General features: G+C 41.3%; 2 protein-coding genes across 2 annotated transcripts; both read right to left on the bottom strand.

Annotated features, from left to right (window-relative positions):
- Positions 1–826: 826 nt before the first annotated feature.
- LOC4341646 (uncharacterized) lies at positions 827–14,838 on the bottom strand. Its single transcript, XM_015787728.3, has 7 exons — positions 14,120–14,838; positions 12,913–14,043; positions 8,841–11,639; positions 4,923–6,068; positions 1,853–3,515; positions 1,242–1,348; positions 827–1,151 (listed from the first exon to the last, which is right to left on the bottom strand). The coding sequence occupies exons 1-5, from the start codon at positions 14,417–14,419 to the stop codon at positions 1,878–1,880; spliced, it is 7,014 nt and encodes a 2,337-aa protein (XP_015643214.1). The 5' UTR covers positions 14,420–14,838; the 3' UTR covers positions 827–1,151; positions 1,242–1,348; positions 1,853–1,877.
- Positions 14,839–15,857: 1,019 nt separating this feature from the next.
- On the bottom strand, positions 15,858–21,325 carry LOC4341645 (pyrophosphate-energized vacuolar membrane proton pump). The gene is made up of 8 exons (XM_015787596.3): positions 20,974–21,325; positions 18,533–19,107; positions 17,991–18,370; positions 17,818–17,904; positions 17,390–17,720; positions 16,809–17,219; positions 16,667–16,726; positions 15,858–16,558 (listed from the first exon to the last, which is right to left on the bottom strand). The coding sequence occupies exons 1-8, from the start codon at positions 21,269–21,271 to the stop codon at positions 16,352–16,354; spliced, it is 2,349 nt and encodes a 782-aa protein (XP_015643082.1). The 5' UTR covers positions 21,272–21,325; the 3' UTR covers positions 15,858–16,351.
- Between the last annotated feature and the right edge of the window lie 2,987 nt (positions 21,326–24,312).

The raw sequence follows: 24,312 nt of genomic DNA, 5'->3' as shown, positions 1-24,312 counted from the left end.
TGTGTCACATCCAGTCATAGATTCGTTTTTTCTGGAACGAAAGGAGTATGTATGGATCATTAGCCATTACAGCGATTCGCACCGATGATGTTGTTTTGTGGATTCTCTTTTACTCCCTCCGTCCCAAAATGTAAGAATATTTTGGGTGAATGTGACATATTCTAGTACTATAAATCTGGACATAAAAACTGTTCAGATTCATAATATTAGAATGTGTCACATCATCCAATATCTTTTATATTTTAGCACGGTGGAGTAGCTTGATGGTCTCGGTCAAGGCATGGAATATGGGCTTCGTATCTTGCTCTTCGGCCTTGTTTAGTTTGCGAAAAAGAAATTTTTTGGTGTCACATCAGACATTTGACCGGATGCCGGAAGGAGTTTTTTGATACGAATGAAAAAACTAATTTCATAACTTGCCTGGAAACCATGAGACGAATTTATTAAGCTTAATTAATCCGTCATTAGTATACGTGGGTTACTCTAATATTTATGGCTAATCATGGAATAATTAGGCTTAAAAAGATTCGTCTCGCGATTTCTATGCAAATTGTGCAATTAGCTTTTTTAATCTATATTTAATGTTCCATGCATGTGTCCAAAGATTCGATGTGACGTTTTTAAGAAAAAAATTTGGGAACTAAACAAGGCCTTCATCTCATCCTCTGTTGCCATACGTACGTTAGGCCTTTGACATTTTGTCCTCAGGTTAAATCATGCTTGGCCACAAAAAGGAAATAATGCTGTGGAGCCTCCATGTTCATTATTAAGGCCTCGAAATCACCACGCTAATCAGAGTAAGGCATTAATCTAGAACAAAGCATGATGACCAGATTACAACCATGTATGCTGATAGATGAAAATGTACGAGTACGTTGTCCATCAGAAATAATTCCACAGCAGCTACAATTACTTTCAAATGGTTCGTGTAATTGTACGGGAAAACCAGCTGGTTAACATTTGGTACGGAGTATATGTATTCACTATTCAGCATACAACCTAACACAAGTCCTCAGCATACTATGGAACAGCGAGGCTTCGTTTGTACAATATGCAGCAGAAAGGCTTGCACGCACAGAGATAAACAATCTATTCATCATAGAGCCTTGACAGTACCATGTAGACATGTAGTTAAGATCCTTGATCGGCAACTGAAGAAAACAGAGCACCATTGTCACGCATGATCACTAATTTACATGTGTACATGATATTAATGGCAAAAGATTATTCCATTAACTTACACTCTGGGCTGATGGGCTGTCCGGTTAATATCTTCCTGCTATATACTGTCCCAGCAACTGATCAGCTAGCTCCTCAATTTTCTTTTCTCTCTCTGTCGAAACTAATGCTGCATGAGATTATCAAACAATTGGTGAGTGGCTATTGGTAATGAATAACTGCAACGTAGTATAGCAATTAGTTACTTCGTTCCAAACACGCACAAGAACTGCAGGTTGTCACATTGTCAATGGAAAATAACACAGCTAATCTCAGTAAAAGCTTACAAACTCAATAATTCAATATGATGGATGTTAATACAAGAGATCAAAGTTCATCTATTTTTTTATTCTAACAAAATTCATCTATGATTGCACAAAGAAAACACAAGGCATATAGTATCAAGTATTAAATTGGGTACAAATAATGTCCTAGTCCAAAAGAGATGTTGCTGCCTCGTAAGGCCGTCATAAGAAATAAACAATGGTACGTAGATGTTTCGCATTGTCTTATACACAAAAAAAAAAAAAACTTCCTGCTGCTGTTGTTTTCTTATACAAAATTCTTAGCTTGAGCTATTGCATGGCCTACAGTGGAAGCATGAGGTATAAAAACAGCAGAGTATCCGGTGTACCTTTGTTTTCAGCGGATGTTAGAAGTTAGGTACAACTTGGTGAAATGATCTCCGTACGCCCATTTCTATCTGTAATTTGTATATGCGGAATGTGCTTGATATTGATCCAGTCATCTCCTGACTTGCATCTTTCTTTAAACCTATTCAAGCATGTTATAAGTGTCAGGCTCTGCAAATTTGTGAGCCGCCGGATGCATGGATGCAAAGCTTCCATCCAGTAGGTCTCCACTATGAGCTCAGTGAGACAGGACATCTCTCCCAACCATTCTGGAAGCAATTCAATATCCTCGCATCTCCGTATCTCAAGCTTCTGGAGGGACTTCCAGCCCAGGATGCACTTTGGCACTGGACAACTATCAACACATTTGTCTATTGTTAGTTCTGTGATGTTTAGAAGCTCGAGGTGCGGAATGCTCTTCCATCTTTCGGAAGATAGACCACTGGTGTTCTTGATTTCCATCCTGGATGTTGATCCAGGGATTGATGTCCCCATGACTTGCTTGAACGATGGGAACAGGAACGAACCCAATATTCTACGGTAATTAAATTTATCGAAATATATTTCCCCTGATATGATGTAATGGGTGCTCCTCGGGATGGATGGTTGGAATCTTAAATTCTCACATAATTCCATTTCCAAATGCTGAAGACCCGGGAATAAATTTTTGTCACCCTCTCCTCCTTGCACGGATATTTGTAACCCTTTGTTTATTATTTTGGTCATGACAATCTTTTGGAGCTTCCTAAGTGGTTGGCTACACTCGATGCAAACCGGTTTGTTAGACTTTTGGCTTTCTATCTGTGAAAGATGCAGCTCCTCAAGGTTCTGTAACTGATGCAAAACGACACACTCAAATTTCACGGTGAAGAGATACAACTGTCGGAGGTTCTCTAACTGAACAAGGTGGAGATGTTCAAATTGTTTTTTACAGAGTTCCAGCTTTGTGATGCTCTGTAACCGCTCAAGATGGAGATGTCCAAATTCCACACTGGAGAATTTCAGCTCTTTGAGGTTCTGTAACTGATCAATATGGAGCCGTTCAAATCGCTCTTCAGAGAGTTTCAACTCTGTAATGTTCTGTAACCGTTCAAGGTGGAGATGTTGAAATTCCACACCGGAGACTTTCAGCTCTCTGAGGTTCTGTAACTGATCGATGTGGAGATGTCCAAATTTTAGGCCAGAGAGAGACAATTCTATGAGGTTCTGCAGACCATTCAGGTGGAGATGCGCAAATTGCACTCTGGAGAGAAACAGCTCTTTGAGGTTCTGAAACTGATCAAGGTGTAGATATTCAAATTGCATGCCAACTATCTTCAATTGCACAAGATTTGGGAGTAAAGACATCCAACGAGGGAAATCAACACCAGCATAGTTCTTTATGCAAAGTATTTCAAGGCTATCATGAGGCTGGAGCTTTTCAAAAACAGCCCTATTCTGCATCCCTCTCTCAGAAGAGGCGTATTTATCGCTGGAATCAGCATAGGCATATGACCACTCCAAACTCAACGAGGATAACTCCTTTTTTGTCTGTAATTCTAAGTTCTCCATCTCCCTCAAGCCAATCATACATTCCAGACCACCAATATGCAGATCGATAAATTGAGAACTAGTAACTTGCTGAAGAAGCATTATATAGCTTGGAGTCAAGTACATCAAAGGGACCTACAATTAGGAAAAAAAGAAGATATAAATGATGGTGAACTTGCCGTAATGATGTAAGCTTGACCTGCATCTAAGTTAGTTTATACATACTCTCTCCATTTCAAATTACATGTCGTTTTTCTTTGTCTTAAAGTCAAATATTCCTAACTTTAGCCATCAATTTCTAGAAATTTACATAGTTTAATTAACAACATGCGAAATATGCATTACTCATATGAGAGTTTCTCATAGTGAATCTTAAACTATATATCTTTCTAGAACTTGATGGTTAACATTAAGAATGTTTTGACTATGGATAGAACTAAAACGAAAAGTAATTTAAAATGAAGGGAGTAGGTGTAAATGACCTCCAATGGTTAATGTTAACATACACACAGAATGGTTGGAAACATTATTAATCAATAAATGAGTTGAAGTTGAATCACCATAGAGATATATCATGGTAGTTTGCATATAAATAGTTTGTACATCTAGCATAGGATACCCAATGTATGCTAGTCACTCCAATCACAAATTAAATACTTTACCATTTTGGTTATATGATTGGTCAAATCTTATAAGACTCCAAGTATCTAAACCAAAAAACTAAAGCAGATGTGTGCCATCGGGAACTGGACCACACGTTGGGGTTGACACCATGATTATATACATAGTTAATCATAGTTGTGATGAAATAAAGTCCTAAGGTGTAAATAAGAACAATGGTTGTGAACAAGTGTTTGAGTGGGCGTAGTGCAGAGCAACCACGATCTAACACCAAGGAGGCGTAGTTAGACTGGAGGTAGCTTGAGGTTGGCTTAGGCCGGTGCAACCGGTCATGTAATGATGTTTTTACTATGCCATTGAGTTTGCACTGATTCATGGTTTGTCATCAACTTTGTCCCTTCTATAATATACTACCAAGTTTATCCATAGTTTCTTTAATATGCCATATACCAAATACCTTCTAAAAGAAAGCCTAAAATGCCCTAATATACGTGTAAGAGTTGACAATTGGTTGACCACTGGAAGATTCAAAAAGCTGTGAATTTTTTTTATCTAGCCTACTAGCACATAATAGAAGTTTGTGCACACGTTTTAAAATTTTTGCATTACTATTTTTTTATAAGGCAAATTTTGATACAAGGCGTTGTAACTTCGTAGTTTTAGCTGAAGGACACTGTAAGTGAAGTTTTGGGGGAAGACGCTCTCAAGTTGGATATTTGATGGTGGACACTGCCCCTATTAAAATAATCATTTCTGGTTGGATAGGAAAAAAATCATGTGAATTGTTAGAAATACCCTTGGTCCCACATGTCAACTCTCCCATATCTCTTCTCTCTATCCCCTCCATCCACAGTTCCACACTGCTCCACCGATGGAATTGCACCTCTACAAAATAATTTACCGATCCAGAGTCGGAGTTACCTCATTCATATCAATTGTTTTGATATGTTTAATCTTTTCTTTATCCTCTCTAGATGTGCACCGTTCACGCAGTTTGTAGTTGCACTTGTTGAGCACCAACCGTTCCAAGGCAGTCAGGCGTTGGATGGATTGTGGCAAATATTCCAGTTTGCTTGCTTGAATATCTAGCTTCTGCAGGAAAGTTAGTTCTCCCAACCACTCCGGTAATACAGAAAAGTTCCAGCAGTTCGTTATCTCAAGTTTCCTGAGGCAGTGGCAGTTTTTGATAGGTTCTGGCAAGGTGATTAGATCGATGCAGGAATCAATAGTCAAATACAACAGATTTACACAGCCTTGAAGAAATTTCACGATATCAGATGATGAGCCAGAGTCATTTATTTTCAGTGCGATCAAGGCCAAGTTTGAGCTTCCGATGAACTGTTCAAATGATAATAGTATGCTGTAGCTTTTCTCGAGGGTACACTCCCGACTTCTAGGGAAACCTGGAACAAATCTCATCCTGGGACAATTTGCAATGAGAAGAACCTGGAGATTAGGGAAAACTTCTTCGCTTCGTGAAAGCTGATGGTCATTGTGACCTGTTAGTAGTAGTGTAGTGGTTAACCATTCCTCTAGGTTCTTCATAGTACTAAGTTCAAGTTCTCTCAATTTCCTGAATGGTTTCTCAGTGCCGTAAACATGACCGTCCACTTTTCTGACGCTAGGCATATCTGAGATGTGCAATACTTCCAGATTTGCTAATTGGCCAAGTGGAGGAAGACATTGACAGTTTGCGATGTTAGACAGTTTAACAGTCACAAGATTTGGAAGGGAAGAATTTATATTCATCATCCAATAGCAAAATTCATCACCCCGATAGCCTTCTATTTCAATTGTTTCCAGGTCGTGGTGGGGTCGGAGTTTTTGGAGAACTGCCTTGTCCTCAGCCATGCTTGAATCCTCAATGAAATTGCTTCTGGACCACACCAAACGAACTTGCTGATACTTCGCCAACTCTTGGACTTCACCCAGTGATCCCTTCAAATTCTCAAGATTTTTAATGACCAGGCTGCTACTTTGTCCGTCATAGTGTTTATACAGTAATGGAATGTTACTTGAGCAGAATATTCCTCCTTCCTCAATTGGTTTTACGGAAAAAGTGCCCACCTGCATTTTTAGACATAGGCATAATCTGTAAACACAACTACCATTTTTTTAAATCCCAAACGAACATTGCTAGTAAGTATAATAGCAGCCACAGCTATCTGCTGTAAAAAGCACATCAATTTGATAGCTTATGCACCTGCGCAGGCATTACATTATATGTTTCTTTTTATGTGACCACCCGCATGGAAGGCTGGAAGCTTGCATGTATTTGTAATACGTGTGCATCCTCAAAGCAGCACGCTTGAGCTTTAGCCAGGTTATATAGATCGATTATGCATGAGACCAGTATCAACGCTTCAACTATCCGCAAATCTCCGGAGCAGTGATGGCAGAGCCATCTTTGTGTTTGTTATTGGGTAATTTAAATCCATTCTTTTTAATACCTATACTAATTATACACTCTGAGAAGGCTCCCCTGTCAAGTAGAAAGACGGAGCACTAATTACTTTTTAAATCCTATTATCATAGCTGAAGATTGTAGGGATAATTCATATTGAAATAATAATATGCCATCAAAAATACCATGATGCAATGGACTTGGTAGACAGGATGGAAACTATTGGACATTGCAACATACTAGCAAAAGACACAAGTAAACTAGTAGAGATGCAGTGCACTTGGATGGATTCAGTAGATTGTAATTGACTTGAAATAGCGAATAACACTAGCAGCATGCTCAATTACACTAACGTATTAGCAAAGAAGGAATACTAGTAGATATGTTTGTAGCAGAATGCCATACTTAGTGGGATGTAACAGCCAGCAGATTGCATCAGCCTTGAAGCACTAGATATGCATGATAGGATGTCCAAAGAAGCTACCAGCTAGAATAATAGCCAAGCTGGCCCAAATAGCAGTGGCATATCAACTCCACTAGTCTAGAAGTAGTGACATGATGAACAATAAGCTGTGTGCTGGAGAGCAGCAGCAGCAAGCAGTGCAGCGAGTAAACAAGAATGAAGATGATGGACTTAGGCCTTGTGTTCTGTTTACATGGTGGAAAAAATACCATCCTAATGGGCCTTCACACCTAGGCCTCGGGTCACGGTCCAGGTGGCCCAAGGCCTAGGTCCGCCCCTGTCTCGCGGGGAGTTCTCGAGGAATATTCCTGTTAGATCCAGGTCCAAAGCGCCCGGCAAAATCGAGCTGATCATCTCGACCCACTTCGACGGGCGCACGGTGTGAACCGTGCGCCGCTACTTCACTCGCCCGCCCGACGTCTGCCTACCCGCACGCCAATCATCGTCGCCTGCTTGTCAGTCACCGCTGCAGCTTCTCTTGACCGTCGGTCGTCGCTAGTCGTCCGCCTGCTCGCCCACTTCTCCGACCATCACCGAGCTCCTCCGTGGCTCGCGTACCCAGCCGCCGGCTGCCGCTCCTTCGCCTGCTCGCCGCCAACCCGCGAGCACTCCTCCGCTTGCTTATCGCCCGCATGCTTGCGCTCCTCGGCCGCGCTCGCCGCCCGCCTGCTAGGAGCCCGCGCTGCACCTCTGCCTGCTTGCTCGTGAGCCAGCGTCAGCCACTCCTCCGCCTTCTCGTCGCAGGCTTGCTCGCGAGCCGTGCCCACCCGCTGTCGCGAGCCCACGCCGCACACGCTCCTCTGCCTGGTCGCCACTCCTACGCCCACTTGGCAATTGTTGACGGTGGCTGCAAACGGTGTCCATCCCATCCCTCTCTCATCCGTTCAACCAAACAAAAAACTAGGATAAGCCCATCCCGTGAACTAAACAGATGAGTGGATGATTCCAACCCCAAAACCAGGGATGGCTTCATCCCATCCCACTTAGTCATGAAACCAAACACATGCTCCCGCCGCCGGTGAGAGAAGGAGAAAGGAAAGGGGTGCGGTGAAAAAAAAGGTAGGCCAGAGGGTTACCGCGCGCGTGCGAAGTGGGATGGCGCCGTCCGCCAGATTTTCGCGGATGAGATCGTCCCGAATATTGGAGGAATATTCTCTTTTTGGAACCATCCTATCCCTCTTAATCTCTCAACCAAACACTTGGTTTTGGGGATCATCCCATCCCATCCCGGGATATCCCTCCAACCAAACACTACCTAAGAGAACCATCCTATCCCACCCATCCCAAAACCAAACCTAAAAAAGGTCCAACCTATCCTGATCCATCCCACCCTTGCAACCAAATATATCCCTCTATTAGGGGGAAGGTTAGAATTAGTTCATGGGAATTAAATGGTAGGAATCATGTCCTGTTAGGTTTCGTGGGATGGGGTGATCCTCCATTCCCCGTCCCCGTCCCCGTCCCCTACAGAGACCCGCATAGGGTTCAAGTTTAATTTTCGGTCCAAGTTTAATTTGTTTACTTATCTTATGTGATTAATCTTGTGTTTTTATCATATGTATTAGTGGGTATAAGTTGCTATATTAATATAAAGTGTGAATATATGTGTTGCATTGCATATAGAATTTCACATCTATATATTGTTTTAAGCAGGGATGTAGACCCTACGGGGATTAATTCCCGCGGAGATAGGAACAAGTTTTCCCCATTGTATTTCGCGGGAGCAGGGATGGGGATGCATTCCTCGACGGGGAATTCCTATTTGCCATATCTAGCCGGAATAAAGAAATCCGGTGCTCTCATATCATGTTAATTTTAGTGAATTGGGGATTTTCAACAGTGCATTGATTTAGCCCTAAATAGCATATATATTATGTACACAAGAGAAGGGAAAGTATTCTAATACCCTTGACATCTACTAGACTTAACAGTAAATTTGCTTGGTACTGCTAGAAACAAAGAAACTACATACCTTTCCAATATTGATATACGGAACCTGAGAATCAATTCTACCTACAAAGTCCACAATATTATCATAGTTAGAACATTCTTCTAGTCCATATTGATGAGATGGCGGTAAATTTATTTTCTCCAAGTTGGCAATGCATGACTGTGGCAGACCATAGATGCTCTCCAGGGAATCATGTTCACTAACTGTGCTCTCTTCCTCTAAATACTTCGAATTGTAAAACAATGGGTCAGTGATAGTCAACTCGTCCAAGTGGGTGCTTAGAAGTTCTGTCCATTGGCGAAGTTGATCTCGTGAGCCTTCGATATGCAGTTTTGATTTCAATCTAGGGATCGACTTCTGCATAGCATGTTCGTGTGGAGGGATCGCAGTACCTTGTCCTGAATGTGAGCATCCTTCAGTATACTGATCATATGGACGTGATGGAAAACTTGAAGTATCTTCCTTGTCTACAGGCAGACTGAGACTGCTATCTTTGACGAAGTACTCTTTGCTCTTTGGGGGAGTGGGATGCAGTTTCAGGTCATGGCAACTTCCAATTTGTAGGTAATCAAGTTCGGGGAGCGCTGCACTTGTGACCTCCAAACAACCATGAGACAGTTTTGGTGACAACTGGGACTCTTCTGGCACTAGTGAAATGTGGGACAATGCTGAGGCCAATGTTTTCTTTGCCCTTGCTCCTCCAATAGATAATAATAGAGCGTCAAACCAATTCTTTACCTTGCCCTTTTCAGTGGATGGGCCTCTAGAAAGTTCCTCACTTCTTCTCACTTCGTTTTTACGAAAAGAACAGCCAGGTAATGTGTTGAACTCTTGTCCTGTTTCTGTCATCTCTTCATCGCAGCCATGACTTGATTCCACCATCTGTACTTCTGTGTGTGTACAGATATCATAAAATAAATGTACCGTGGCCTCATTTGGTAGTCCTACCAGTGTCAGTCTTCTTAGCTTATTGCATGGCCCAATTCGTGCATCATGAAGCTGGGGCATATTATAGATTTCTAGCTCTTGTAGATTTGGTAAATTACCAAGTACAGGGATATGGTCGCATCTCTCGATATGAGACAATATAAGTTTCACCAGGTTTGGGAGCGTACCATATATCTTGTTAAGCCGGGGCATATTATTAATTTCTAGCTCTTTTAAATTTGGTAATTGACTAATTGGGATATAGTTACAACCATTGATATCAGAGAATACAAGTTTCACCAAGTCTGGGAGTGTATCATTTATCTTGTTAATCCAATCAGGAAATTCGGTGCAAATGTAACCTTTTATAGAGAGGGACTGTAAATTCCTATGAGGCCTCAAATTACCCAGCACTGCTCGTTGTTTAACAGAAGATACCATACCAGATAAAGACCATTCGAAACCCAACGAATGAAACTGTCGCATCCTGTCCAGTTCAAGCTGCTTCGCTTCCTCTGAAAACACCACATTCTCTAGGCACTTGATATTGAGTTGACGATGTGTAACATCAAGGATTTGCTGGAGGATCAAAATATTGCTGCACCTCCCATCATCTTGCAGGCGTACATTAAAATTGGGCAGTGTCAGAAGGTCCACCATTCTTGCAATACCTTGCTCCGAGTAGAGAGTGAATCCTCCAATGGACAGGTACTTCAGACGAAACAAGCCTTGGGTGATGATATCTTCCTGCAGCATACCCAACTCTAACTCTTTAATGGGATCTTGTGAACTTTGGTCTTCTGCAGAGGTACCTGGTGCCTCAGAATCACTTTTTGCGCCAACCCCCGAGATGTTGAGGTACTCTAATGTACCAAACTTCCATCGTGGAATCAACTTCAAAAAGTTTTGAAGTTTAGAACAGCCTGAAAGATTCAAACACCGGAGTTCACGGAGTTCAGTTGAAGACTCAGGGAGGGCAGGCAGTTTAGCACAACCCGATAAATCCAAAACCTCCAACATCGAGCAGCCAGCGTCGTGCTCTACAAATTCAGGAAGATCCTCAAGAGAGGTACAACCAGAGAAATTCAAAAAAAGAAGCTTCCTCATGTGCTTAAATAATCCAGTAGGCAGTTCTTGCAGCTTGGGGCAAAATGACATATTTAGATGTACCATGTTTGGCAGATAATGATCAGGCTGCTTCTCAAGTTTTTCTTCGAGGAACGACAGCTTTACAAGTTGAGAACAATGTGATACATTAAGGAATGAAAGTTTTTGAAGCCCACCAGACTGTGAACTGAATAAAGGAAGTGATTCTAGACTTGTACAGTCTGATAGGTTCAGGTGTTGGAGCTCTTTATGTTTGTGAATGCCATCTGGTAGTTTTTTCAGTTTTGAGCAGCCATGTAGATCCAAATACTGTAGCTTGAGAAACTCACAAATGTAGGAAGGGAGCTCAACAAGGTCAATGTTTGTTGACAGGGTCAATGCTTGCAGGTGATGTAGTTTACTCAACGATTTAGGTAATGTGCCACTTAGGCCTGAAACATTCAAGTACTTCAATAGACTCAAATGACTGATCGAGTCTGGTAGTTCATTGATGGTGCATGCACTGAAATCTAAGATGCGCAAGAATTTAGTTTCTGAATAATTCTTGGGAGATTTCCTGCAATCCTTGAAATGAAGCGCTCTTGCTGTATTGGGCAATATGGGATCTCGGGAAAATTCACTCAAATTCAAGAGGTACATGTAGCGGCAGCAATTTTTAGTGTTGGAGCTACTGCAGTCACTGGCATGAAAGATACATACTTCATCAGCTGCAATTACACTTGCAAGATCGTGAACTATATCATGCATCTTGAGTACATTTTGAGGCTCAGTATATCGTGCAGACATCTGAAAAATTAAGTTTAGTCACTTGACAGAGTAGGATAAATAAAACAGCAAGACAGACACATTCTTTCTATGCATGATAACGAATGCATTTTATATGGTGTGAAACTAACCAAACTCAGCACATAAAATGGTTAGAAGCTTATCCGGAGTTCAAATTCAATTTGGCCGTCGTTTCTTAATACTAGATGCGTACGACCAAGGTGCAGCCGTCTACAACAGGCATTTCTTCTTCTTCTTTTTCATTACACGGGCACACACCACTCCACCAGCACACCACACTCACGGACACAAACCACATCTGACACCTCCATGAATACACCCCTTAACACATACTCAAAGAGACAAAGACTAGCGTCAACTCCCTAGCCTCAATAAAATCCTATTGAATGTGCGCCCACATGTACATAATACTTAACCTGATGGGTGGTGTTACTCATGACTCCATCACCAAACCACTGCTGCTTGCATTTGATGCATCAAATTTATGTGCTACTCATTTAATCTCAGTACAAATAGCTATGAAAAAACTGAAAAAAAAAATAGTAACATTGGTACAATATTCATCTAACATTTCGCAAGATTTTTAAATCCAAATATCATAGCATGTCAACAAAAAGACAATATTCCAATTATCCAATTAGTTTCAGGATTAAATTTGGATTGAACTTGTTGGTGCATGCATATGTTTTATTCTGATTTCAAGCTTTAGGCTTTTTTCATGACTTTGGGCCCAAAATTTTAGCCCAATGGTGGAAGATCTGGCTAGGCTGCCCATGAATAAGTCTATTCAACAGAAGTAGACTGCCAAAGCTAAGCATTTTTTGTGTCCTGTGTGCATCCACCACCATGTTGTGGACACCTCCACAGCAACCAAAGTGAAAGGAGGGAGCGTCAAGCTTATCAATTCCATTTCAATATTAGCCAGAGTAGTTGGTATTTATCATTCCACTAACAAAAATAGTATGCAACAAGTGATGCGTCTTTCCATTCTAAATATTGGTCAAATTTCAATTGGGTATTGACCATTGACATACCACTAGTTTCGGTACCATTCCGAGCAAAAGTGATCCTTCCATTGAATTCCGCTTACTCGATTCCTTCAAATTACATTTATCTATAAACTCATTTTTCTCTATCATATTTGTTCCGATTACCACCATTTTTACATATAATATCATGTGAAATTTTGATAAAATATTGTATAATAATACTATTTGGAAATCAATCGAATGGGAAAAAAGAGAGAAAAAGAGTTGCGGCTGAGGAAGCATACCGCAGTTGCCGCGTTCACATTCTGCAAAAAGGACATTTCAATGAGTTCTTGCAAGCAGTACTCTGCGTATTGTTCTGTCGGGATGGATTCTGGGGGCTGAATGAATCCAAGAGCAATCCATTGCTGAATCAAACTGCTCTTCTGTATGTGGGAGCCCTTGGGGAAGACTGACAAATATGCAAAGCACAACCTCAGAGAACAAGGCATGCTGTAATAACTAAGCTTCAAGTTGGCTATAACTCCGTTATCTGGAAAACGATCATCTTTTTCGGCCCATATATTACTATGTAGGTTTTGTTCCCACTCAGTCGGACGCATTCTTCCTAGAAAGTAACCAAGGGATTTTACAGCTAATGGCAAACCTTGGCATTTCTCCACTATTGTCTCCCGCATCGCTTCCACGTAGGGAGGCACTGGTGTCGGTACTCGTGCTTTTTTCCTGAACAAGGTCCAGCAGTCTTCGTTTGGTAGAAGACCCAATTCAATTTGCAAATCTTTGTTCATTCGGTCAGCAACCTTCTTGCTACGTGTAGTCACAATAACCTTGCTACCTTTCTTGCAGAGTCTAAGCATTGCCTCTAACTCATCCAGCTTAAAATTATTTTCTTCCCAGAGATCATCCAAAACAATAAGACATCGTTTTTCCGTGAGGATAGACTCCACAGCAACATTATGAATTCCAGAATCACCATATTGGAGCGTATGGCTATTACATTGCTGTTTGATAGATAAACTGATTGCATTAAGATCAAATTTCTCAGACACATAAACCCATGCTAGCATCTCAAAAGCTATCTGTGTTGTGCAGTCACTAAAAGCCATTTGAGCAAGAGTGGTTTTACCTAATCCTCCAAGTCCATATATAGGAATAATGGAGTGTTCTTCATCTGATAGCAGCAGATCCATTATTCTCCCTTTCTCCGCGATCCTTCCGACAGTATCCTCACTGCTGTATCTTCTAGGCTCTAAATGCCGACTGATATAAGAATCCTGCTCCTCTGTGGCACCATCTACCTTAAAGCTGGTGAGATCCATTTCTTTCTTTATTCCTTCAAGTCTTCTCCTCATCTTCTTCATCTCCCTTGGCAAGTTATATCGTGACTTCAATTTTTCAGGAAAGCTCGACCATTCCTGTCAGTTAGCAAACACAAAGTTAGACTGAAAAATCGCATTTAAACGAGAAATCATGATCAGGAAGGATGCTGACATGTCTGAGAGAACCATCATGGCCATCGTTGGAGCTCGATTCATAAACGGCCAGCCTATCCTCTATGTCATAGGCTACGGCCTTGAGTTTCTTCAGCAAGTCGCGAACGCTGCCATCCGTCTGCGATTTCCTCTCCGCATCGTTCAGCTTCGCTTGGAGGCTGCTCAGCATGCTCTTGATGGCTTCTAGATCATCTCTGAAGGTCACCTGAGACATGATCGTGTTCCAAATCGGAGAGCCCAGCTTCCCCGATAGTTCCTTGATCACCGCGGAGGCGATAATCTCTCCGAACCCAACCATGGCGGCAAAACAGGAACGAGGAAAGCAAGTCAACGCGCACCGGAAGTCTCCCCACCCCCCCCCCCCCCCCTTCCCTCAGGCTCCAAGCCCTTCTAAGCTAGCGTCTCGGATTCACCACGCACTGAGTCACTGACCTCTCTCCGCCTTGCCCCTCGAGCAGCCGCTCCTCTAGGCTTGTTCCGCGGCTGGGTGGGCTGCCGGGGAGACGACGGCGGAGGCTCACCGGCGAAGATGGCCGGAGGGAAGGTGTGGGCGTGCGGCGGCGCTTGGGAGAATGGTGGCTGGGAAGGGATGCCCGGCACCGGCGACGCCGTCCGCACGATGAAGTTGTTTGATTTTGAGATGAATGGGGATCGATTTCTGATGGGAAGCTCTTCTTCATCAAGTGAAGAAGTTGTTTGAATTTTGAGATGAATGGTGAGGAGTCGATTAGTTGCTGCGATTAATATCCGAGTCGCCGGCAGAAAATCACTACTCCAGTATGGACTATGGAGTACTACTATTTATTCTTATTTTTATTGATGGTAGTGCTGATGATTGGCAACCAGGGTCTTCGATTCCGACGAAATCCGGTAAGATTTCGCGAAATTTTGATGTTTTGACGAGGCTCGAAAGTAAAAACCGTATGAGATTTTGAGAAGTTTCATTTAAATTCAAATTTGAATTGATAAAAAAAGAATAAATCAAATAAAATCTTATAAATATTATGATATTCATAGAACCTATTGGGATATAAATTTTCGAAAAAAATAATGTATTATGTGTATTTACTGAAACTTACATCAGGAAAGAAAAGAATAAAAAATTAAACCGAAAAGCAGCAGTATTTGACAAGAACTCCATCCGAAATTTCGATGATTTCGATCGGAATTTCGCCAAAACCGACCAGTTTTTGAGAATTTGTCGGCAAATTTAGAGAATTTGTATTCAAATTTTGGTTTATGAAATTTGTTCGGAATTTATTGGTTTTTCACCGAATTTCGCGAAATTTCAAATTCCGCCAGTGGCCAAAACGAAAGGGTCTATCGGAATCGTAAACCCTGTTGGCAATATGAATGATAGAGTGTAGATGTAATTCCTCGTTTCAAAATAAATTTCTAACAAACCTATCAAAAAAAATGTGACACTATCTATCATATCCAGAAATTTAGATTTATTTATTTAGGATAAAGAAAATATAAGATACTGCCTCCATTTCATATTATTACCTCCGTTTCATATTATAAAACTTTCTAGCATTGCCCACATTCATATAGTTATTAATGGATCTAGGCACACATATATATTTAGATTCATTACCATATATATGAATGTGAGTCTGCTAGAAAGTCTTATAATATGAAACGAACGAAGCAAGAAAGGAGGAAAATATAGTATACAAAATAATACTATAATTCTCTATCTTAAAACAAAAGCAAGCACACGCACTACTACGTCATTTTAGCTAAAGTATTTTACTTCAATAATTCAAGACAACTCAAACTTAGTTGGCACACATGTACTCCACCCCCTATCACTAGAGTTGTTTTCTTTTTTGTACAAGATCATCCTAACATTCCCACAAGGACATAAAGAAACAGCAGAACCTTCCCGGGAAAATTTCACTGAGACAGGTGCATTCCGTGCACGTACAATAATCATCACCATCATCGTATCATCCAACCTACAGGAAAACGCAAATTCAAGGTACTCTTGTCCAAACCTGTAGGTGGCCAGTGATTTGCTCCCATCGGCTACAACTACCAGACTCAAAAAAACTAGACACAGGTATGATGCTAATAAGCTTAGCATGATCGACTGATGGACAGACAGTAATAACAAATAGGAAACGGAGGGAACTATATGTGTCAACTCGATGAACTCTATAATATATGGATGATTTCCAGCGCCCTCCTGGCAAAAATAACGTCCTCGTAAATCTATCGTCACCATCTAAAACCACTTGAAGAGGATGCCTCCATGGGTGGCGAAGAACGGGGCAAACACGAGCGACTCGACAGCCATCAGCTTGATGAGGATGTTGAGCGAGGGGCCTGAGGTGTCCTTGAGAGGATCCCCAATGGTGTCGCCGATCACAGCAGCCTTGTGGCAGTCTGAGCCTTTCGGGCCCAGGGTCCTTGCATGCTCAGATGCACCAGCCTAAAACCAGGGAGAACGAGAGTTATAATGTTTGGCGAATATGGGAGGGGAAAAAAACTGCTTGACGTCAAGTGTTGCTGTGATGGAAGATGGCTGATAAGTTCTTACCTCAATGTACTTCTTTGCGTTGTCCCAGGCACCACCAGTGTTTGATGCAGAGATGGCAATCTGAAAGGAAGCAACATGGTTATGAATGCAATATGGCAAGAGTAAGTGATGAGAGTGTGGCTGTGAAAAAGAATGTGCGAACCTGAACACCAGAAACGAGAGCACCAGCAAGTAGTCCTGAGAGGGTCTCGACACCAAAGAAGATCCCAACAATGAGAGGGCTGAGCATGACAAGAGCACCTGGGGGAATCATCTCCTTGATGGATGCATCAGTGGAGATCTTCACACAGGTTGCGTAGTCAGGCTTGGTTGTGCCCTCCATGAGCCCAGGGATGGAGTTGAACTGCCTACGGACTTCCTCCACCATCTTGAGCGCTGCGCTGCCAACACTCTTCATGGTCATAGCAGAGAACCAGTATGGGAGCATAGCACCAACAATCAGTCCAATGAAAACTTTAGGTGTCAGAACATCGACAGTGGAGATGGCGGCACGGCTCACAAAGGCACCAAAGAGGGCAAGAGACACCAAGGCTGCCGAGCCAATGGCGAAACCCTACAAGTACAATCATGGAGATGGGAATTAACTTTAAAATTGTGACATTTGTAACAAAAGGAAAAATATTTACAAGTGCAAACACAATTTTAAATTTTTAATTGACTTCAGAGTGGAAATGAAGCATAAAAACAACATAAAAACACTTTCGACAAGATAAGCAGTTTTACCTTCCCGATGGCAGCAGTGGTGTTTCCTGCAGCATCCAGAGCATCAGTTCTCTCACGAATTCTGTGACTCATGCCAGCCATCTCAGCAATTCCTCCAGCATTGTCACTGATAGGGCCATAGGCATCAATGGCAAGACCAGTTGCAATTGTGCTAAGCATTCCAAGGGCAGCCACAGCTACACCGTACATTGCGGCAAGGCTGAAGCTGAGGAAAATACTAAAAGCAATAGCAAAAATAGGAATAATGACAGATTTGTATCCCAGAGCAAGGCCAAAGATGACATTAGTAGCAGCTCCGGTTCTGCAGGAATCAGCAACGTCTTGGACAGGGCTGGACAAGGGAAATTCAAGGTGTGAGGGACATGAGGGACTAGAAGCAAATATATAAGATTACAGACAACATTGAATATGATCAGACTTATAAGCACCTGTAGGCGTTGCTTGTGTAATACTCTGTCACAAATCCGATGATTAGTCCAGCCCAAAGACCAACCGCCACACACAAGAAAAGTTGCCTATCAAAATCAGGGAAATGAGGTCAATGATTTTAACAATGAAGTTCTAAGTAAAAGATGGAATTCCAATTTAAATATGGGCATACCAGTTATACACAGTCTTCTGGGCACCAAAGTTGAATATTGTGAAGGAATATGGGAGGCCTAACCAACTGACAAGTGCAATGCCAACCGTCATCACAACGGTGGAAATTATAAGTTGCTTCTTGAGGGCAGGCTCAATTTCATCAACAGCCTTGATCTCAAAAAAATCAGTGGCGAAAAGTGTGGTTATCAGACAAGCAATGATACCAACTGAGCTAATCAGGAGCGGGTACAGCATAGGAGTGAATTCATGGTTAATTCCAAAAGAAGAGATTGAAGCAACGACAAGAGCAGCACAAGATGACTCAGCATAGGAACCAAAGAGATCTGACCCCATTCCAGCAATATCTCCAACATTGTCACCAACATTATCTGCAATGACCTGCAAAAGGAGGAAGAAATGATCATTCTTGCATGCACATAAATTCCTATCGATGTTTTAATGCTTTGCTCAATAACACAAATCATTATGAAAAGAACAAAACAAATTATTTCAAGTAATATTAAGAAACAAGTTTTTAAAGCGTCAGGAAAGAATTCTTACAGCTGGGTTTCTTGGGTCATCTTCAGGGATATTCCTTTCTACTTTCCCAACTAGGTCAGCACCAACATCAGCAGCTTTCGTGTAAATACCGCCACCTACACGGCCAAATAGGGCCATAGAAGAACCACCAAGACCATACCCAGTGATAGCCTCAAAAAGACCTTCCCAGTCATCACCATAATAAATTCCGAACAAGTTGATGGCAATGTAAAGAACAACAAGGCCACTTGCAGCAAGCAGGAAACCCATGACAGCACCAGAGCGGAAAGCAGTAATGAATGCCTTCCCAACACCCTTCCTTGCCTCAAGGGTTGTCCTGGCATTTGCATAAGTTGCAATCTTCATTCCAAGGAAACCAGATACAAGAGAGGTGACTGCACCAAGCACAAAGGCAACAGTACTGAAGATAGCATTTGCAAGGGCAGGCTTGCACATCCTATCCTTGCTGTAGTGGCAAGGTTGACTCTTTGTGCTGAATCCCTCAACAGATCCAAGGAAGAGGAAGATCAGGACCGCGAAAATGCCCATGAATAGTCCAACATACTTGTATTCAGTGAAGAGGAAAGAAGTTGCTCCTGTTTACAGTTTAAAAAAAACAGTATTTAGATCATAGACGCATACAAATATACAACAATTAGTCAATGACAAGAAAAGGTTAGCGATAACAATAATAATAGCTGAAACATAAAACACCAAAGCTAGCAACGCATAAATATGTTTATAATTAGAACTGAACCTGTTTTTCTAATTGTAGTGTTTGACTGGACTCCATAAACATGAGCACCAAAATATGGTAACAAAGGCTAAATTAAATAGTGAAATAGATGGGACTTTGGTCACTGGTCAGTAACCCAATATCTCAAATATCCAACCAATTGAAACCAACAAAAATGTATTTGATTAAACAAAGTTCCAATCCTAGAAAGTTTCCACAAAACCAGATTCACAAATTACAAACCATGCAAACTATTAGCATATCTAGCATTTCCTGTGAAACAGATCATATGCATAGCAGGACTCCACAAGTAAGGCACACTAACTGCAAGCCCTATAGTCTTCTAAGAAAGAAATGTTGACCAAACAAATATTTCCAAAAATACGTTTGAACTTTACTAGAAAAGGACAGAACCTAACACTTTCACAATATTAAAACTCACCCAAGCATCGCTAGAGATGAAACCTGCCAAGAAAGCAGGCGCCTAACATAGGACAAACTACATAAATCACCACCTCTCAGCCTGCAACTGTCCTTGAATTATAACCTTACATGTAAGGTTTATGATTAATGAATGGACCACAAGATCGTCCCGTCCATGTGCGCCGCATCTAGGATTCCTTCCAAGCTAGGTGGATACAGTCAAAATGAAACTATTTTCTCCCTGCTTCAATAATGCAGGTGCGCAGAAAAATCGTTATCTTCTTATCCTCCTAAGAGCAATAAGTAGGACCACTGGTCCAATAACTTGTCCTCCTCCATCAGTAAATTCTCCTATCCCCACAGCATGGCCACCGCAGGGCTTTACGTGAGGGCCTCTAAGAACTGAGCAATTCAAGTTCTGATCTACCCCACTAAAAATATCTCCCCAATAAAATATCTCAGCAGACGCAACAAACGAACTTAATTGACCCGCGATTAGCACGCACTGACTAAGAATTATTATAACATGTGCTGTGTAAAGTGGGAACATGATTGTTTAATGTTTCTGTAGATCCAACTAACAATGTAACAGTTCACATCTAGCATACTAGCATAGTTGTAGTTTCGAAAATACTATGCATACGATTTCTGCGTACGATTCTAGTATGATTTCTAACTGATGGTGAACGCCGTGCGTGCATCACTAGAAAACAGGAGACAAACGTTACGGGCTTTCGCTGGAAATCGTTAGTCGTACAAGTATCGTACGTGAAAAATCGTATGTGTAGCAGCTCTCGTTATAGTTTAGGCACACAGTAAATTCAATCAAACTCAGAGAGGAATCTCATGATTCCACACAATAGAATACTACTTTAGCCACAGTAAATTCGATAGAACTCAGAGGAATCTCATGATTTCACACAATAAATAAAGTAACACAAGCTCACAAGCACTACTGCTAGACACGCAACTCCGCTTGATTAAAAGCAGCGCCATCTTAACCTGAGCTTTATAATCTCTTCACAGCAATATAAAAATATAAATCCTGTGCTGCAAATTCCCCACAATTATATCAATCTTGTGCTGCAAATTCCCCATAATTGATGCTCGGATAAGCTACTTTTGAACATGTTCACGCCACAAGCAACCAAAAAAAAACAACTAAATTAGCAAAAATTAGCGCCAGTAACCGCTGCGACGGCACGAGATCTACACAACTACGCGCGTGCTCAGATCCACCCAAAAAAGGCCAAAAAAAAAAACACGAACAGCACACGGGGGTGAGTCAGTCCCCCTCCCTCACCTTCGGAGATGGCGTGCTGGATCTCGGAGCACTTCTCGACGACGTTGTGCTCGTTGAGCCCCTCCTCCTCCTCGATGAGGTACTCGCTGGCGGCGCCGCCGTCCTTCCCGGCGGCCGCGCCGGGGGACCCCTCCCCGCCGCGCCGCTCCGCGGTCATCTTCACCTTGGACACCAGCACCCACTGCACCACCGCGAACGCGATGCCGACCACGGCCGCCGCCGGGACCAGCACCTGCGTCGCCAGGTCCGGCAGTATCGCCGCCATTGCTACCTGCGAGATCCTCGCGCTAGGATTCATGTACTCTCCTCTTCTCGGAGGAGGATTCGACGCGAAGAGGAGGAGGAGAGGAGAGGAGAGGAGGTGGGAGGAGGCGGGGTTTTATAAGGAGAGGAAGGGGGAGAAGAAGTGTACTGTAGTAGTACTACTCCTACGGTGGGGAAGGTGGAGGGTATTTTCGTAATTTTTCAGTCGTTCGGATTCTTGACTAATTTGACTGTATTTTTTAGTGGGTGATTTCTCGTGTTTATCCGGATGAAACGGAGCAATTCGGGGGTTATAATTTAAGCTATTTGATTCAACGGAAATTCATATAAATTTTAGACGATTTTATTTCTATAGGAATTTTTTCTATAAAACTCTTTGAATCAAAGGAATGAACCCTATGGAATCCTATGAAATTTCTATGAAATGACTCTTTCAATATAAGTTTTGGAGGAATTTTAACAAGAGGTAGAACCTCATGAAAAAAATCATTTGAGTCTTTATCTCTTCTCAAATTCCGGTATTTTTCCTGTTTTTCCTGTGTTTTACAATCCTCTGTTTTCCACTTACATTCTATCAGAATCTTATGTTTTTCCTATTTCTCTGTTTTTTTATTCATGTGATTCAAAGGGGCCCTAGTAGTACCAGTAGTACTTTTTATAAACAGTACTAGTACTAAGTGAGTATGGTTTTATCGTAGTGATACGTAGTGTTGTTTTGAGTTGAAGCACGTACGATAGGTTTGTGGGTTTATCGTATCAGCAATGAACATTTGTATGACCTTATTTTGGCATAAACGCGTAATAAGATCACTGGTCTCTCGTAAATAATTTAATTAATCGTATTGCATCAGAATTACTTTGTTTCTCAACTTCTTTAACTTTTCAATATCAATTGAGTTGGTTGGTTTGAACTCCTGCCGTTCAAACAAACCTTGTACTACGTCTCACCTAATCTGACGTGTATTAGCGTGTAGGAATACTGTTTTTTTTTACCGTGTTTTAGGATAAGGAAGTGGATAATGGATAAACACACCGGCAAAGCTCTTCCTTCTTTCCCGGAGATTTCTCCCTATTTTTTTTCTCTCGAATGACACTTAACGAAAATATTTTACTACGAGAGATTACGAGACGAAGACATCGGAGTACGTGCAGAAAGCTTGGTTAATTTCTCTCGTACACCAACTCGTTGAATAATTCGGCCTAATAGCCTAAAGAATGGGAGATAATCATCGTTGATCGAGGTGATCTTCTGGCCGGTGATGACTCATCACTGACTCGACTCGATCATGAGTTAGTTTAATGGTGAAATTGACCGGTTACAGACATCTGGTTTGAATAACGAACATCTTTATTTTTTCTCATCAACCTAAATCCGCACACGGGACACACGGCACGGTACAATTTTGACTCGCATTGTTCGTGCCGATTTCGCGTTAATTACAGTAGTAGCAGTACACCATCTCCGTTTTAAAATATAAAAGTTTCTAAAATTAGACGTGGATACTTAAAAAAATAAAATTAAATATGAGAAGAATGTAATTGTTAAGAGGAGAAAGTAGATGAGTATTTAAATGGTGAAATATTATAATTTGTTGAGACGAGAATTTAAGTGAAGAAGTTATTATATTTCAGAACAAATTTTGAATATTTTGGCATGAGGGAGTAGCTAGACAGTAGTAGAACTAGTGTAGGAGTATAGTCTTAAGAAAACGATAGTACTAATATGTCGTGATATATTAAGACCCTCTTTGTTTAGGCTTATAAGCCAACTTATAAGTCGAAAAGTCTAAGCCTAAACAAACAAGCAGCTTTTCCGTTTGGCTTTTTTGAAGCCATAAGCCACTCTAACACTATTAAGCCAAAAGCTAGGTTGAAGAAGCTTTTTTGGCTTATGTGAGGTAGATGTATGACTCAACCACTAAACTTAGGACATTAAATCCACCGGCTTATAAATCATATAAGCCAATAAACTAACTTAAAAGTCTAGACCAATAAGTCTAAGCCTAAATAAAGAGGACCTAAATGTAAATTAGTTCCGGGATCGACAGATAAAAAGAAGCATAAATGATGGACGAGGTGAGCCGGCAGAGCGAATTAATTCCACGTGGAACTTCACCCTTCAATAGTAATTCCATCCATTATCCACTATAGTAGATATCGCTTTTGCAAAAGTTAGCTGATGCACGGCATGCACGCTGATGTAGCGGCACTTATCTGAGATGATTGAAATGTCAAAACCAGACCTTTGTTAAGTAGATTAAGCTATTGTAAAATCTAGTACAGGTAACTAGTAAATGTACTGCAGATGATGGTTATAAGTATTATATTCTTTTGACACCAGTGATTAACCATTCATCCCTATTATCTATAAGCAATGCCTCTAAGTTGATGCAATTTTCAGAGAGAGAAGAAGAACTGAAAGCTTTCACCACCTCCTATTGCAGCTTTAGTAAGAGTAAAAGGCATCTTTCAATTATAAAGAGTGGAAATTACTGTCACCACCACCAGTAGGTCGAGTAAAAAGCATTTTTCAAAAAAAAAAAAGTGGAACAATTACTGTCACCACCACCAATAGACTTTAGCAAGAGTAAAAAGAGCGTAATTAATATCTGATTTAATCTGTATGGACATGGAGCCCAAAAGATGATGCATGCATGGTCCCTGGTGATAGCTTGCCTTACAACTCTGCACACACCTACAATATGATTGCATTAGCATGCAGCCACCAGATGGATGCTTTCATGGAGCAATGTGCATGCATGCATATTTGGTTGTTGTTATACTATACTACTCCTACTCAATTATTTGGACTCTTTGAAGCATCTCACAAATCAATGTCGGTGCTAGAGACGTGTAACACTGAATATATTTTGGAATCCACTTGGAGAGCTTTGCTGCAGTTCACACAACCATGGATCCATCAATTATAGCTGGATTTGGATTAACTATTCCTAGCTAGTTGAATAGTTAAATCAAAGAAGCTATGTATGCAAAATTAACAAAGGCCGGGTTTAGTTCCAAACTTTTTCTTCAAGCTTTCAACTTTTCCATTACATCAAAATTTTTCTACACACA

The sequence above is a fragment of the Oryza sativa genome, chromosome 6 (assembly GCF_034140825.1).
Source record: "Oryza sativa Japonica Group chromosome 6, ASM3414082v1".
NCBI classification, from domain to species: Eukaryota; Viridiplantae; Streptophyta; class Magnoliopsida; order Poales; family Poaceae; genus Oryza; species Oryza sativa.
Note: the sequence above shows the minus strand (reverse complement) of the source record. Positions and strands in the feature narration are given on the sequence as shown.